This window comes from Camelina sativa, chromosome 19 (genome assembly GCF_030686135.1).
Source record: "Camelina sativa cultivar CO46 ecotype springtype chromosome 19, ASM3068613v1".
NCBI lineage: Eukaryota > Viridiplantae > Streptophyta > Magnoliopsida > Brassicales > Brassicaceae > Camelina > Camelina sativa.
Window position 1 is genome coordinate 13801433 of NC_141898.1, and position 16113 is coordinate 13817545.

The 16113-nt window shown below is 38.9% G+C and overlaps 2 protein-coding genes and 1 pseudogene across 5 annotated transcripts; 2 read left to right on the plus strand and 1 right to left on the minus strand.

Annotated features, from left to right (window-relative positions):
- Positions 1 to 518: 518 nt before the first annotated feature.
- On the plus strand, positions 519 to 3256 carry LOC104766362 (uncharacterized). Of its 2 annotated transcripts, none has more exons than XM_010490231.3 (4): positions 519 to 1417; positions 1737 to 1860; positions 2510 to 2846; positions 3052 to 3256. In XM_010490231.3, the coding sequence occupies exons 2-4, from the start codon at positions 1761 to 1763 to the stop codon at positions 3071 to 3073; spliced, it is 459 nt and encodes a 152-aa protein (XP_010488533.1). In that variant the 5' UTR covers positions 519 to 1417; positions 1737 to 1760; the 3' UTR covers positions 3074 to 3256. The 2 variants fall into 2 exon arrangements, with proteins under 2 accessions (XP_010488533.1, XP_010488534.1); XM_010490232.3 differs by having other exon boundaries at positions 1237 to 1417; positions 3061 to 3256.
- A 90-nt stretch (positions 3257 to 3346) lies between these two features.
- Positions 3347 to 9117, minus strand: LOC104766363 (SNF2 domain-containing protein CLASSY 4-like). 2 transcript variants are annotated; one of them, XR_764016.3, is made up of 5 exons: positions 7510 to 9117; positions 7304 to 7423; positions 5264 to 7199; positions 4581 to 5158; positions 3347 to 4479 (listed from the first exon to the last, which is right to left on the minus strand). XR_764016.3 is itself a non-coding variant. In XM_010490234.3 (3 exons), exons 1-3 carry the CDS (start codon positions 8893 to 8895, stop codon positions 5361 to 5363), a joined length of 3345 nt encoding a protein of 1114 aa, XP_010488536.2. In that variant the 5' UTR covers positions 8896 to 9117; the 3' UTR covers positions 5208 to 5360. The 2 variants fall into 2 exon arrangements, 1 of the variants encoding a protein (XP_010488536.2); XM_010490234.3 differs by lacking the exons at positions 3347 to 4479; positions 4581 to 5158 and having other exon boundaries at positions 5208 to 7199.
- On the plus strand, positions 3612 to 5246 carry LOC104766364 (glucan endo-1,3-beta-glucosidase 8 pseudogene; annotated as a pseudogene). Its single transcript, XR_015591250.1, has one exon. The product of XR_015591250.1 is annotated as a glucan endo-1,3-beta-glucosidase 8 pseudogene (transcript).
- Positions 9118 to 16113: the final 6996 nt, after the last annotated feature.

The following is a 16113-nucleotide window of genomic DNA, read 5'->3' on the forward strand; positions in this document are numbered from 1 at the left end:
TTGTTTGATTGTTTACTTGTAGATTTTAGTGTTCCTTTAGATTTAAGTGATCAGGTTCGATTTATAGGTTCTAAGGGGGTTTGATTTATTTACCTTCCACCGTTTGGGGGTTGACTGGAATTGAACCGGGAGCTAAAAGACATCGGTTTTACTTTTAGCTGATTCACGAACCTCGAACTTGAAATAGACAAGCACACGAACTGATCACGAACAGGAGCTGGACCACGAACACGCCTTGATCTCCGAACAGGAACTGGTCACGAATAGGGATTGATCACGAACAGGTACCGATCGCCGAGCTTGAATCACGAACTAGATCCGGTTAGGAACTTGGACAAACTAGGGTTTATGAGCGGCGGCGGTTTAGGGTTAGGAACTTTTTCTCAGTTGGAGTTTAGAGCTTTCGTGCTGATAATATGTCATGAAAGTTAGAGAAATCGAAGGAGGTTTCTCTCTTATCTTATTATTGAATCAATCGAATGTTACACATATATATATAGGGCATAGACAAACCCTTAGTACAAAACCGACGTAGAATAGGAAATAGGTAAAAGGCCTTCGGTCATGGGCCTTACACACCTAACATGTAACGAGCCGGTTATTGAAGTCCACTAAATGTTTTACAACACTTGGCAATATACTAGAAATATTAGCCCTGAGATTATCATCCGAACCGAGATTTGGGTGTTCGGTTCCGATTCTTAGGGTTAACAGTCCTAATCTAGTGATTAACCGATCGACAATAATTAAACTTACAATCGGTTATTTTCTGTTCAGTTCGACTTAACCGATCGGTCAACGGTATCAGCAACAAAGCAACAACTTCAACAGCTCCGACTTCATCTGCCAAGATCACAGATGGATTAGATCGGTCAGTGAAGAAAGAAGATGAAAAGGTAATGTCGATGGAGTCAAGCAAAATGTTAATGGGCTCTAACTCACACAGGCCCATTAACGTTAACTCCAACAAACTTACCTCAGTCCAGTCCAACAGAGAAAAGCCTGCTTCAGCTCATCATCTCCAACGGTTATCTCCACGACTCCACCTGCGCAAGTAGACGAAACCAGAGTCGACAAAGCAAAAGCTACAGTGGACCGTACAGAGCCAATACAGCTAAAGAACAGATTTGAGTGTCTTGGCTCATGTGATACAGGATAGGAATAGTGAGCTGTCCAATGTAAAAACCCTAATAATGTAAAGCCTATATAAAGGCTAAGTGATGTTACCAAATCTTTAAGGGAGTAAGAGAGTAAAATGTTTCTTAGCTAAAGAGCCGCTGAGCTCCTTCAAACGGAAACAAAATCAAAAGCTTGATTATCTCTCTACTAGTAAAGTAAAACCCATCGGCGGTACACAACATCGCCTGAATCTTGCTTCGTCTCTCTCTCTTTCGGCTTCGTCTCTGCTTGGTGAGAGGTGAGAAGATTATTTTCTTCTGATTTTTCCTCTTCCTTTTCGTGCCTTTGAATCAACCAAAATTTATGGAATTCTTTTTTTTGTCTTTGTACATGAGTGAGCATTGTCTCATTCTCTTCCTTCGAATGGGGAAAAGTTATCTGCTTTGGGTTTTTTTTTTTTTTTTTGAAGAATTTTTCTGTGGTTAGGCTTTGGTAGAGACTTCACTTCATGAAGATGAAGTACCTTTTGCGAATCTTTCTTTGCTTTGGTTGTTTGTTTTAGTCGTCCTTTTTTGCAATGGTGTGATTATTTTGTCTTTTTGTCTTCTTGTTTCAAGGTTCCATTTTTCAGACTCTGTCAAATGGCTTTCAGCTCTGTAGCGGCTTTCATTTCCAGATCTAAACCCTATCAGTCGAGGGCTAGGGTTTATCTCTCACTTCCCTTTTCCAGATTCCAACCAAGTAAGTAAACCTTCAAAAACCTTTAGTGTCTTTTAAATCTTTCGTTTTGTTCTGTTTCTTTCTTCTCTAAGTGTTCTTTACTTATCATTTGTTTGTCTTATGAGTTGTTGAGAACTTGGGTTATGCCAAGAATGTTTTGCGGTAAAAATGGGGAAATGGCAAGAACAAGTCTTATGGTTATGAATGAAGAAGATGACTTTGGCTTGTTGTAGCCATTTATGGTTTGATGATATAGTGTGATTAGTATTCTAACTCAGTGTCTTTGTTACGTATGGTCATAAATATAAACGAAATTTCTTGATAGTTTTTTTTGTTATTCTTGCAAGTCTGATAAGCTTTTAAGATACCATGATGTGCATAGCCATGAGCTTTGATTTACTTCTCTGTCATTTCCAGTTTCTTTTTTTTTTTTTTTGATAACTCAGGAGTGATCCTAAAGGCTTCCTAGGCCCAAAGACTAATCTCCATAGCTACTGAGTGTCATTTCCAGTTTCGCTTTGACTTATTTTAATTTTGCTGATGCCTTTTTGCCTTTCTTACTGTTTAGCTTTGCCTTTCTTACTGTTTAGCTTAGCTTGAATCCTAGCAGCTGCAGCAGCATTTGTTTCTTCTTTCTTTTATCTTATCCGCAAACTTTTTTTTCCCAAAGTTTCATACAGAGAGATGAGTACTAGCTACAAGCGGTTCGATGGCGGAGACGATTTCCCACAGGAAGAAAAGGAGAAATGTTGGGAGAACGCAAAGATTGTCCATGGGATGAACAAAGATAGATGGCGCCTAGATGTCCAAGGAAACCCGGTTTGTAAGGCCTTAAACCAAGGTTTTCTTGGATCATATTGCTACGAGTTTCATGCCATTGATAAAGACAAGGAACTGACTGCCGAAAACTGTCAGATTCTGTCTGCCCCTGCAGCCCGAGGGTTGAAGCCAGATACCTTTACGCAACAAGATATGAAGCTTGTTGAAATAGCTCTCTACAATGACAGGTAATTCGAATAGGCTTTTCTGTGGTTAGGCTTAGATTCAATACTAGATTGATCATGTTCTCGGCTTAAATATGACACTGTTTAATTTTACATATGAGTTGTTTCTGGATTGATTTATATCCATACGCGGTTCTTGGCATGATTTGTAGTTATGTTAATGTTTTATCAAGAAGTTAACTAATGTTTAGCAATTGATGTTTTGAAGTGGAAGCAGTGAAGAGAAGTGATGAGGATCCAGAAGCTATAACATGTTGTGCCACTTGAGTTTATCTAATCTCTGTGTTGTATGACTTTTTTAGCCTTATCTAATTTATGCTGTATGACTTTAGTAGCATTATCTAGTCTATGTTGTACTATGCGTATCGTGAACAAAATGAGAAAATGAAGATTGTCTAATTCATTTCGAAAAAGTGACTATCAATTGTTTCTTAAGTCTATACTAACTTACATACCCAAATGGATATATTAGTATAATAAGAAAACAAAACCACTAATATCTAGACTGCAGAGCCAACTAATTAAGTTTGAATAATCTATTATGTGAATAAAATAAGAAATTTGTGGTGAGTCAATGCCATGTGAGGTTAACAGATAGCATGTACAAAGTGTTTCCACAACTAGGCCAATGGCTATTTTTGCATGTTGTGTCTGCTTCTTTAACTGAACCAAAGTACAAATCACAAATATCCCAATCACATTTCATCTTCTCCTTTTTAGAAAGACTCCATAAAGAAGAAGAAAAAAGTGACTCATCAAGAAAGAAAAATGGCAGAAGAGAGATCAAAGTTAACAATGTTCTTCTTTTCTCATCAGATTATTATTCTCTGTTTCTTTCTTTTCTCACAAACTTCCATTGCCTCTAGCAACACTAGTAGTGTAGGAGTGAACTGGGGAACAATGGCGAGTCACCAGCTTCCACCTGAAAACGTCGTGAAGATGCTACAAGACAATGGTTTCACTAAGCTGAAACTGTTTGAAGCCGACCAAAACATCTTAGACGCTCTAATTGGCTCAGACATCGAAGTCATGATAGGAATACCAAACCGGTTTCTTAAAGAGATGGCTCAAGATACAGCTGTTGCAGCTTCATGGGTTGAAGAGAACGTCACTGCTTATTCTTACCATGGCGGAGTCAACATCAAGTACATAGCTGTTGGAAACGAGCCTTTTCTTCAGACGTATAATGGAACTTACGTTGAGTTCACTTTACCAGCTCTCATCAACATCCAACGAGCATTAGAGGAAGCTGATTTGAAAAGTGTGGAAGTCACTGTTCCTTTCAACGCAGACATCTATTTTTCCCCTGAAGCGAACCCTGTTCCATCAGCTGGAGACTTTAGGCCTGAGCTTAGGGATGCAACGATTGAGATAATCAATTTCCTGTATTCACATGATTCGCCTTTCACAGTCAACATATACCCTTTTCTTAGTCTCTATGGAAATGCTTACTTCCCTTTGGATTTTGCCTTCTTTGATGGGACTAATAAGCCTTTAAGAGATGGAAACTTGGTCTACACCAATGTGTTTGATGCAAATCTCGACACTTTGATATGTGCTTTGGAGAGATATAGCTTCTTGGGGATGAAGATCATCGTGGGAGAAGTCGGATGGCCGACAGATGGAGACAAGAATGCTAATGTAAAGAGTGCAAAGAGATTCAATCAGGGAATGGTCAAGCATGCTATGTCTGGAAATGGAACGCCTGCGAGGAAAGGAGTGATCATGGATGTTTACCTTTTCAGTCTTATCAACGAGGACGCCAAGAGCATTGCGCCAGGGACGTTTGAGAGACATTGGGGGATCTTTGAGTTTGATGGGAGACCGAAATATGAGCTTGACTTGTCAGGTAAAGGCAATGACAAGCCTTTGGTTCCTGTGGAAGATGTGAAGTATCTGCCCAAAACTTGGTGTGTTCTTGACCCTAATGCATATAACCTCGATGACTTGCCTGATAACATCGACTATGCTTGTAGCTTATCTGATTGCACAGCACTCGGGTATGGATCCTCTTGTAACCATCTTACTGCCATAGGGAATGCTTCATATGCCTTTAATATGTATTATCAGATGCACGATCAGAAAACCTGGGACTGCGATTTCTTGGTGTTGGGTTTGGTCATAGACGAGGATCCATCTGATGAACTTTGTGAGTTTCCTGTGATGATTGATACAGGAAATTCACCGAGGTTGCAGCCTGGATCTTTAAGAGTGTTGACCAGAGTCGCAGCCACGGTTTTAGTTATGTTGGTCCTTTCCATCTTGTAGTAAGCACCTGTTGGTTCTGTTATTGTAAATCTCTCAAATTTTACTTCCTGCAGAAGAATCTTTCAAACATAAGATTGTTGTTCCATTCGATTAGCATGGCCATGGAAAATACACAACTTTATTAATAAAAAGAAATCGAATCAGAAAATTACATATTGCTAGAGTGATCTGTTCCAAAGCTGGGAACATAATTGATATAAACGCCTAGAATCTCAGAGTTGGATTAACAGAGAGAAAATGATATATCAATCAGAAGATGCTGGTAAACATGTCAGACTCCTTTGGATTATAAAGTATCTTCTCAAAGATGTCTTTCAGCTTATTGAGTCGAACCATCTCGTCGAGGATTCTATCTTCAGAAACAGCTTCGTTGTTAATCGGCTTATCCTTCTCATTGGTAGAAGAGAAGACCAGTTCAGATATGCGATATTTCTCACTTTGCTTACAGTACTTGTCCCACTCAGATGTATCTTTAACCATGAGATGGTAAACGAACACAGCCCGCTTTTGACCAATTCTGTAAGCTCGACTTATGGCTTGGCTTTCAACAGAAGGGTTCCAAACAACATCCAGAAACACAACTCTTGAAGCGCCAACAAGACTAATACCCTCAGAACATGCTTTTGTTGATGCCAGTAGAACTTTAGATTTACTGTCTTGTTTGTTGAAGTTGTTGATCAGTTGCTGCCTCTCTCTTTGTTCAACTTTACCATGCATTAAGAGAATTTCTTCCCCTTCAGTCCAGCTAAATTCTGCACTGAGCTGATCCATGATCAGCTTTAGAGTGTCAATGTATTGGCTATACACCAACACTTTCTCTTTCACTTTTTCAGTGATGCGGATGAAGTTGATAAGGAACTTTGTTTTCACACCTTCCTTGTAGTCAAGTCTAACCCTCTTCAGAGTTCCTAATGTTGCTGGCCCAATAACCAAGTCTTCCTTCTTTGTCGGATTGCAGCACAAATACAGAGATGGGTGTACTGAAACAGCTGAAAGCTTGTGCTCAAATTCAAATGTGTTTTGAGAAGTATCAATTCTGTCCAGAATTTTCTTCTGTTGAAAAGGCGGGTTCAACACCACAACACAGTCTTTTAGACCTGGAAGGCTTTCTTCAAGGATGGTTCCTTCGTGGACATGCACAAAAGGAGCAATCATAACCTTAAGATCCACAATTCCAATTTCTTCATTCACCCTTCCATGTTCGCCTTCTTGGCTCCGCTTGCTAAGTTCCTGTAACCTCGAAGAAATCGTATCTTTCAAAGCTGGTCTTGCCAGGCATAAGACATTTGAAAGTTCCTTGAAATTATTCTGGAACAGTGTCCCTGAAAGAATGATACGCTTTTCTGTTCTGACTTCAGTAAGCACTTTCCAAATGAGACTATTCTGGTTTCTCGGGGTGTGCCCCTCGTCAAGGACCAGCAACCCCGGCAATTCTAGCAACATCCTCCTAAACACTTGCATTTCTCCAGCGTTCTTATCTGCCGCGAGCTTCTCATACAGAGGGTAGCTAACTCCAAGAATGCTTTTCTTATTCCACCACGAATATAACTTAACCATACGGACGGAATTATGTTGCCTATTTCCATTTAAACGTGAGACAGCTGAAGCGTCCTCATACCCTGAGAACTGCCGACTATTCATGTTAAAAAATGGAATATCTGCGTTCCATTTCCTGCATTCTTCTTCCCACGTACGCATTAGAGTTGCAGGAGCTATGACCACAGGATGGCTATCTGGAAACCGTTCTAAATACGACTGAAGAAAAACGATGGTCAAGCGTGTCTTACCAGTTCCAGCCTTATGAGAAATAATGCATCCACCGCTTCCCTTAACCCCTACGCTGTTAAACTCATCAAGTTTTGTTGTCCCAGCTAAGTTCTTCCAAATAAATTCAAAGCCTTCTTGTTGGTGTGGGTACAAAGTATCTCTGATGCCAGGGACGTATTGCCAGACGGTTCCTTCTGTATTATCCAAAGAGGCGGGATAACTGCTGTGATCTGAAGCATCAAACTCAAGCCTATCAAATAAAGGTTCACCCTTTTTCTCACTAGATTTCTTATTGTCATTGATATTAGCACGATACTTGTCCTGCACAATGCCGAAAAATGAACATGTTACGAACTCCGAATATGAAAAGAAAATCAACAAATAATAAAACTCAATCTAGGATTTCCGAGCGCAATGGAAATTACCATAGCTGGTGAGATGTCTTTGATCTCGACGGCCACATGAGAACAGTGGCGGCATATCAAACCAATTTCCTCCTCCAGCACAAAGTCGTGCCTCTCTTTGCTACATAACATATCACCAACCTGATACATCAAAGAGCATGTGTTTTAATTTCATGGTTTAACAATGCTACGAAAAGCATGCAACAAGATGGTCAAGTATATCTTACTTTAGCAGGAGTAGATGAGTCCATTCCTTCTAATGTTAGAGCAACGGCCATATCTTCCCACAAACTGTCTAATTCTTTCTCCTCATCTGTTTTCTCAATAAGCACCGGCTCCTCGCAGCCAAATCTCAAGATTAAAGGAGGTGAATCTTCTGTCGAGCAGTGTATTTTCTCTTGTCCATCACATAGTTTTTCGCCATCAACAAAGCTCTCACCCTTCGAGTGGTTCTTCTCCTTTACCCTATGCAAACTCCTCGGTCTCCTTGGTTTCCCCTGTTCTTCATTTACCTTTTCACTTGAGCTCTCCCTTACTATAGCATCTTGTCTACAATCAACGTCCACGGTTTCGTCCCCAGAGCAGATCTCATCCTCCAAAACTTTCTTTCCATCCCAAATAGATTTAGCTAGCAGCTGAAATACATTCAAGTTATTCTCCCTACGAGAAGTCCTCGACTTCTTATGGTAGCGTACTTTTTCACTTGGGCTCTTTTTCTCTTTAGCAGCAACATCTGTGGTTTCACCCTCTTCATCCTCAGAACAAACGAAATCACCATCAGAGCTATCAACATAAGAAGAAACTGAACTTTCCACCACGTAATCAGATGAGTCAGAATCAGCATCTTCACCATCAGTATCACTTTCACCAGAATCTCTATCTTGACCACTAAATTCCTCGCCTGAATCCGTCCCTAATTCCTCCACAGAACCTCCTTCAACATCATCAGACTCAGAACCCTTCAACTTAATATCATTCAGAAGAATATCACAAACCCTAGAACCAACATTGCCATCCTCGACATGTTCCTTCTCTCCCGAGATAGTTCCAATAAAAACAACATCCCCATCCGGAGATAAAGGATTCAAAGTAGAACCTTTCTCCTCACCCCTCAAATCACTATCAACCACACATACCCTAGGAGAACCAACATTGTAACCCTCTACATGCTCATTCTCTCTAGGGATAGTCCCAACAAAAACAACATCATCATCCAAATCAAAATTAGAAGTTTTCTCTTCACCCCTCAAATTAACATCATCCAAATCAAAATCACAAACCCTATCACCACAATCAAGCGATTTCGATTCCAAACCCACAGAATTAGAACCAACATTATCACCATCCACACCTTCTCGCTTACCTTCTGGATAATCAGTTCTGACAAATTCAACATCGTCGTCGTCGTCGTCACTCACCTTCCTCAGCCGCCGTTTCTTCTTCCTCGGAGACGGTGAACAAGCATCGCGCAAGCTCACTCCTCTCTTATTCCCCTTCCTCGAATTTAAAGTACCCTCAGACTCAGCAATCCCCTTCGATTTATTCAGAATCGAGTTCAAGTAAGATTCAGTCCTCGAACGGGTTCTCCTAGCAACACAAGTAGTCATATCCATGGCTGAAGAAGAGAAGAGAAGAGAAGAGAGAAATCGAAAACCCTAGAAGATTGGATTTGGCGAAAAATAAGGAGGAAGAAGAAGATTGAAGAAGCTCATGATGATTGGGGTTGGGGCTCTCTCTCGTCTCTCTCTACTTTTGCCTTTGGCGGTAACGATTCAACTTTCTCGAGAACTTAATACAAAAAGGGTTTTTTTTGGTTATTTGGGGTAAAGTGTAATAATGAAAAATATGAGGGGGCTATATATAAAATTAGTAGATAAGTTTCTCTTACTCCTATTGGTGGGGAATTGGGGAATTCTCAGAATTGATTGACACGGGAGTTTCAAAGCTAAAGGTAGTTGGAGGATACTAATGTGTCAGCAGAAATGTCATTTAATACTCCAGAAGAAGTTAGTATTTTATTAGTTTGGGAAAAATGAAAAGTTTTTAATATTTTTGTAATATATTTTACAATCGATTACCACGTTTCTTAGGGTATAAAGCAAAAATATATAAATAAAAAATGCTAATTAAGTGTAGAAATCAATCCTTGCTACAAAAAAAAAAAAAAAAAAGTGAACAGCATCAAAAAATTGTAGAAGAGCTGTCCATGAATTTCTCCTAAGTACTATAAAAAGACAAAAAAAAAATATAAATGGTTATAGGTATTGAATAGAGAGACAAAAAAAAAATAATAGAACTCTGTATGTTGTTCTGCCATGAAGACACTATTCAATTTTTATATATATATATATATATATATATATATATTAATACAAGAAAATTGTCTATAGTTCAATTTTTTTAGCAATAAAAGCGGGAGAAATGTTGTATAACTCATTTTATTTATGCAGATCAATTAATTTTTGAGTTTTTCCACAGCTTCAACACATTTTTTTACTCTCTTTATAATACATCATTCTTTTCACTTTCTATATCAATTGAACTTGGTTATAGAAATATTCTCTATTGATGATCATTTGATTATGTCTTTAACATGAAAGTGAACTTTAATTTGAGGTGTCAAAATGATTACCTCAACTCAGTTCATCTCATTACCTAATGAGTTTAGATTAAATGAGTTCATAGATTGATCCAACTCATTAATCTTAATAAGTTGGGTCAACCTATGAACTCATTTAATCTAATGAGTTAAATGGTTAAATGGTTAACTCAACAAATTACATTATCAATTATCAATGATGTTTTACACACAAAAGGAAAAAAAGTTCTCTTGAATCGGTTCAATCATATCTCAAACACATGTCACAATCCCGACATAAACCAACGTAGAATCCATAAAGATAAATGTATATAGTGTAAAAGAAATTCAGAAGCATAAGGAGATGCTTGAGGAATCACACAAGTGTCGGGTGCTTTTAGAGGCCATTGGTCTAAACAAAGAGCATATGCAACATGAGCTTGATAATTACAAGGACATGCTCGATGAGTCTACCAAAAGTCAACTTCTCTTGCAACATTAGACATGGCATCATATATATAGTCTTCTCGATTATCCAAAGAAGCTAAATAATGTTGGATAAACTTTGAATCTTAGAGTCCAAGATATCCTTACAAAGGAGAGATAAGGATAAGAGAGAGACTCAAGATATGTTCAAATAGAATTAGGAGTTGTCTAGTTCTATGTCCTAATAGGAATAGGAATAAGAAAGCCTCTATATATATCAATTGTTGAGTTGTGACATTGATAGGAGGTTAAGAGAGAGCTTTAGAAGTGTTTAGTTTTGAGAGGAGATTTTCTAAACATAAATAAAGAGAGTTATTCTTTATAAAAGCAAGTTCTTAATCTTTTATTTGGTAGCAGAGCGAGGTTAATCGATCAAAGTTGTGATCCGATTAATAGAACAAGGTTTAAATCAATCCGAAGGAGTGGACTTGATTCTAAACAATGGGAGACTTAACAAACGTATCACGTCCAAAGGAGATGGACAAATCAGTATCGATCCAATGTCCTCAAATTACCTCTACGAACTACACGGTATGGTCTATGAAGATGAAGGTCATACTACGTATTCAAAAGGTTTGGGAAACAATAGAACCAGGCTCAACCGATGCAGACAAGAACGATGTTGCAACGGCACTACTATTCCAATCAATTCCAGAATCGCTTATCCTACAAGTTGGTGATCTTCCTTCACCTAAAGATATTTGGGATTCGATCAAGTCAAGAAACATGAGAGCCGATCGTGTCAAGGAGGCACGCTTGCAGACTCTAATGTCTGAATTCGAGAAGCTAAGGATGGCGGATTCAGACAGGGTTGATAGCTTTGCGGGTAAACTATCAGAAATCACGACTCAAGCAACATCACTTGGACAAACGATTGACGAGCCTAGGATGGTGAAGAAGTTGCTAAACAGTGTGCCAAGGAACAAATTTATCCACCTTGTTGCCTCTCTAGAACAAGTATTGAACCTCAATACTACTAGCTTCCAAGAGATAGTTGGAAGACTCAAAGCCTTTGAAGAGAGAATACAAGGAGAAGATAAACAAGAAGACACACAAGGAAAACTTATGTTTACCAGTTCCGACTATCAGCCACAATCGACCTACAACCCGAGTTTTAACAACTTTCGTGGCAGAGGTCGTGGTCGAGGAGGAAGAGGATACAAAGGACGTGGCAGAGGACGAGGTAGAGGACGATATAATGGACAAGAGCGAACCGATTACCACACAAATCAGAATCAAACTCAGGAGAAGAAGGAGAAGACAATAACTTGTTTCAGATGTGAAAAGCTTGGTCACTATGCGTCTTCATGTCCCGAGAAAGCACAAAAGGTACAAGAATCAAACAAGATTGAAACAGAGGAGACAGAAATAGCGGATCAGACTCTGTATATGCATGAAGTCGTCTTCTTAAACAAAGATAAACTTATACCGAAGAACTATAGCAGAGAAGAAGGCATGTGGTACCTAGACAATGGGGCAAGTAACCATATGACAGGAAACAAGACTTATTTTTTGGAGCTTAATCGGAACATAAAAAGAAAAGTGAAGTTTGGAAATGGATCTTTTGTGGAGATAAAAGGCAAAGGTTCAATCCTATTTGAGGGCAAGAATGGTGAGCAAATTCTTGTGTCTGATATCTATTATATCCCTGAACTCAAGAGCAACATACTGAGCTTAGGAAAAGCAACGGAGGTAGGATGTGATGTTCGTATGAGACGTGATTACCTTACAGTCCATGACCCTAGCGAGAGGCTTCTGGTCAAAGTAATGTGATCTGCGAATCGACTTTACAAAATCAGTCTCAAGATTGGAAGACCGACATCACTACTATCACGACTTGAAGACAACACATGGAAGTGGCATGCCAAGCTCGGACACATCAGTTTTAAGACAATCAAGGCAATGTTTCAGCATAAAATGGTTCATGGCCTTGCTGATGTAAGAGAAGAGAAGCTGCTGTGTGAATCCTGCTTAGTTGGTAAGTAAACAAGACAAGTATTTCCGAAAGCTGCACTATTTCGAGCCTCTAAACCGTTGGAACTGCTACATGCGGACCTATGTGGTCCCATATCACCTGCAACACTCGCAAATAACAGATATATATTTGTTATCATTGATGATTTTTCAAGATACATGTGGTCTTTCTTGATAAAGGAGAAGAGTGAAGCACTTGGAAGCTTCAAAGGATTCAAAAGTGTTGTAGAGAATGAGCTTGGAAGAGCTATTAAGACCCTTAGTAACAGATAGAGGGGGAGAATTCACATCAAGAGAGTTTAATGATTTTTGTGAATCTGCTGGGATCACAAGACATTTGACAGACTCATACACTCCACAACAAAATGGTGTGGTGGAGAGAAGGAACAGAACACTAATGGAGATGACTAGGAGTCTACTTTGGAGGTACCGAATTACCTTTGGGGGGAAGGTGTACGTCATGCTACTTATTTGATCAATAGGGTACCTACCAAGGCTCTTAACAATATCACTCCATATGAAAGCCTGCGAGAAAGGAAGCCAAACATTGATCACTTGAGAATTTTTGGTTGTGTGGCTCATGCTAAAGTCGATGTTGCACACCTTAAGAAACTTGATGATCGATCTCAGTCGCTGGTTGACCTTGGAATAGAACCTGGATCAAAAGCCTATAGGCTGTTTAATCCATCCACTCGAAGAATTGTTGTAACTCGCGATGTTGTCTTCAACGAGAAGGGTAAATGGACATGGAACACGTCAGCTGCAAAAACCGATAGAGAACCAGGAATGTTTCACATGCGATGGGGAGACATTGAGGATGCTGGAGAAGGACCAGTTGTGTCCAATAATGATGATGATAATACAGAGGAGGATAAAACAGAGAGTGTTACTTCTCAGGAAAACGGAGATGACAATGAGATTACTGTCACTCAAGATACACAACAACAGCAACCTCTTCAAAGATCTACACGCCAAAGCCAGAAACCAAAACGTCTTGAGGACTATGAGCTCTTGGCAACAGTGGAGAGTGAGTTACTATTGTTCCTGATCAATGACGAACCATGTTCATACAAAGATGCTAAAGGCAAACAAGTTTGGAGAATTGCCTGCAAAGAAGAGATAGACTCCATCAATAAAAACAAGACCTGGACAATAGTTGATAAGCCAAGAGATGTGAAGGTAATAGGGCTTAAGTGGGTCTTTAAAATAAAAAGAAATACTGATGGTTCTATAAGTAAGCATAAGGCAAGATTGGTTGCAAAAGGCTATGTACAGGAGAGTGGCATAGATTTTGGAGAAGCTTTTGCTCTAGTGGCTCGTATTGAGACCATACGGTTGTTAATTGCCTTGGCTGCTTCAAATGGATGGGAGATCCATCACTTGGATGTGAAAACAGTGTTTTTACACGGTGAGCTGAAGGAGGATGTGTACGTCGATCAACCGGAAGGCTTTGAAATTAAGGGCGAAGAACACATAGTTTATAAGTTGTCGAAATCTTTGCATGGACTGAGACAAGCTCCATGAGCTTGGAACACAAAGCTGGATCAAATCTTGAAGGAGATGGGCTTCAAGAGATGTGTTAAAGAGACTTCAGTGTATCGGAAGTCAAAAGAAGGTGACTTGCTCTTAGTTGCTGTTTATGTTGATGATTTACTCATTACAGGCAACAATCTTAAGGCGATAAAAGAGTTCAAGGAAGGGATGTCTGCTAAGTTTGAGATGACTGATCTCGGTAAACTTACTTACTATCTTGGTATTGAAGTGAATCAAGAGGAAGATGGAATCACTATCAAACAAGAAGGCTATGCGCGAAGGATCTTGATAGAAGCAGGATTAGCGAGTTGTAATCCAACTTTAATACCAATGGAGTTTGGTTTGCAGGTTTCCTCGAAGAAATGTTTGCTGCTTGAGGTATTTGTTGCATACGCGTCCTGACTTGGCGTTTGCAGTTGGTATAACAAGCAGATATATGCAGAGTCCACGCAAGTCACATGGAGAGATTATGAAACAGATACTACGGTATCTAAGAGGAAAAACATCATACGTATTGAAGTACAAGCGAGGAGGCTTAAAGGATATCATAGGATTCAGTGACAGTAGTCACAATGTTGATCAAGACGATGGAAGGAGTACGATTGGTCATATGTTTTTCTTTGGAGACACACCGATCACTTGGTGTTCGCAGAAACAGGACATATTCGCACTCTCATCTTGCGAAGCCGAGTTTATGGCAGCAACAAAAGGTTCAAAGCAGGCAATATGGCTCCAGGACCTCTTAAGTGAAGTTACAGGTTGGAAGAGTAAGCAGATCAGTTTGTACGTTGACAACAAGGCTGCAATCGCACTCGCAAGGAACCCTGTTTTTCACGGGAGAAGCAAACACATTCACAAGCAGTTTCATTTTATCTGTGAGTGTGTTGAGAGCGAGCTCATTTACGTTGATCACATTCCTGGAGCTGATCAAAAGGCGGATGCTTTGACGAAGGCATTGGCGAGAGTTCAGTTTATGGAAATGAGAAGCTTGCTTGGTGTTCATGAGTATCAAAGAGTAATTCAAAGTTTAAAGGGGAGATTGTTGGATAAACTTTGAATCTTAGAGTCCAAGATATCCTTACAAAGGAGAGATAAGGATAAGAGAGAGAGAATCAAGATATGTTCAAATAGAATTAGGAGTTATCTAGTTCTATGTCCTAATAGGAATAGGAATAAGAAAGCCTCTATATATATCAATTGTTGAGTTGTGACATTGATATGAGATTAAGAGAGAGCTTTAGAAGTGTTTAGTTTTGAGAGGAGATTTTCTAAACATAAATAAAGAGAGTTATTCTTTATAAAAGCAAGTTCTTAATCTTTTAAATAATGACCATTAAAGCAAACACAAGTAATCTAACAAGCAATCCAGTTTCCTATACAATTGCTGAAAACTTGACATACACCACCAAACATGATGATCACCGATAAATGAAAAAGAAAACAGAAGATTACTTGTAGATTCTCAAAAGTCAGATTATAATCTAAGTTATTCAAATCCCCAAATCAGTCACTATAATCTTTTGTTTAACAACCCAAATCAAGAGAACAAGCCACATAGATACACAAACACCGAGAGTAGCGATTCTAAGATATCAAAACCTAGAAAAAATCAAAACCCAGAAAAAAACAAAATCCAAAAACAAAACCCATAGCCAATTTATTTCTAAGACATCAAAACCCAGAAAAAACAGAGAGACAAAGACACCAAGACTGGCGGAGAGAGGGAGAGAGAGAGAGTACGAGAGAAGAAACAAACCTGAACTCAGGCGAAGATGAGAGGAGCGAACCAGCTGTCTGGTTCACGCCGGCAAAGATCCGATCCAAATTCTATTTTTCTCCGGTTTGAAGCTGTTTTGGGAAAAAATCAAAACTTTAACCGGTTTATACATTTGGATTGGTTTATAGATTTTTGGTTATATTTAACCGGTTTAACTATTTGACTCAATAAAAATAGAATTGATGGGTTAAATGGTTAAACTATTACCCATTACAACTCAATTCATTTGATCCACTAAACCAATTAATTCATTAACCCATTTTAATTATGAACTCATTAGGATAAATTTTGTTAACTCATTAGGGTTCATGGATTGGATTGAGTTGAGTTGATCAATGAAACTTGACCCATTTTGACACCTCTAACTTTAATATAAGAAAAATCGATTGGTTTGTGTAATAAAATATATATATTTATGTGTGTAATGAAATATTTATTTGGCTTATATATGTCTTTTATCGTATATGTAGGTGTTGAAGAATA

What these genes read in the sequence shown, in the direction of transcription:
- LOC104766362 (XM_010490231.3), top strand. Translation starts at nt 1,761, where the DNA reads ATGGCTTTCAGCTCTGTAGCGGCTTTCATTTCCAGATCTAAACCCTAT. An exon ending in CTTTTCCAGATTCCAACCAA is followed by an intron (nt 1,861 to 2,509) that starts GTAAGTAAACCT and finishes TTTTTCCCAAAG; the next exon opens with TTTCATACAGAGAGATGAGT. An exon ending in ATAGCTCTCTACAATGACAG is followed by an intron (nt 2,847 to 3,051) that starts GTAATTCGAATA and finishes GATGTTTTGAAG; the next exon opens with TGGAAGCAGTGAAGAGAAGT.
- LOC104766363 (XM_010490234.3), bottom strand. Translation starts at nt 8,895, where the DNA reads ATGGATATGACTACTTGTGTTGCTAGGAGAACCCGTTCGAGGACTGAA. An exon ending in ACTCATCTACTCCTGCTAAA is followed by an intron (nt 7,424 to 7,509) that starts GTAAGATATACT and finishes TTGATGTATCAG; the next exon opens with GTTGGTGATATGTTATGTAG. An exon ending in AAGACATCTCACCAGCTATG is followed by an intron (nt 7,200 to 7,303) that starts GTAATTTCCATT and finishes GGCATTGTGCAG; the next exon opens with GACAAGTATCGTGCTAATAT.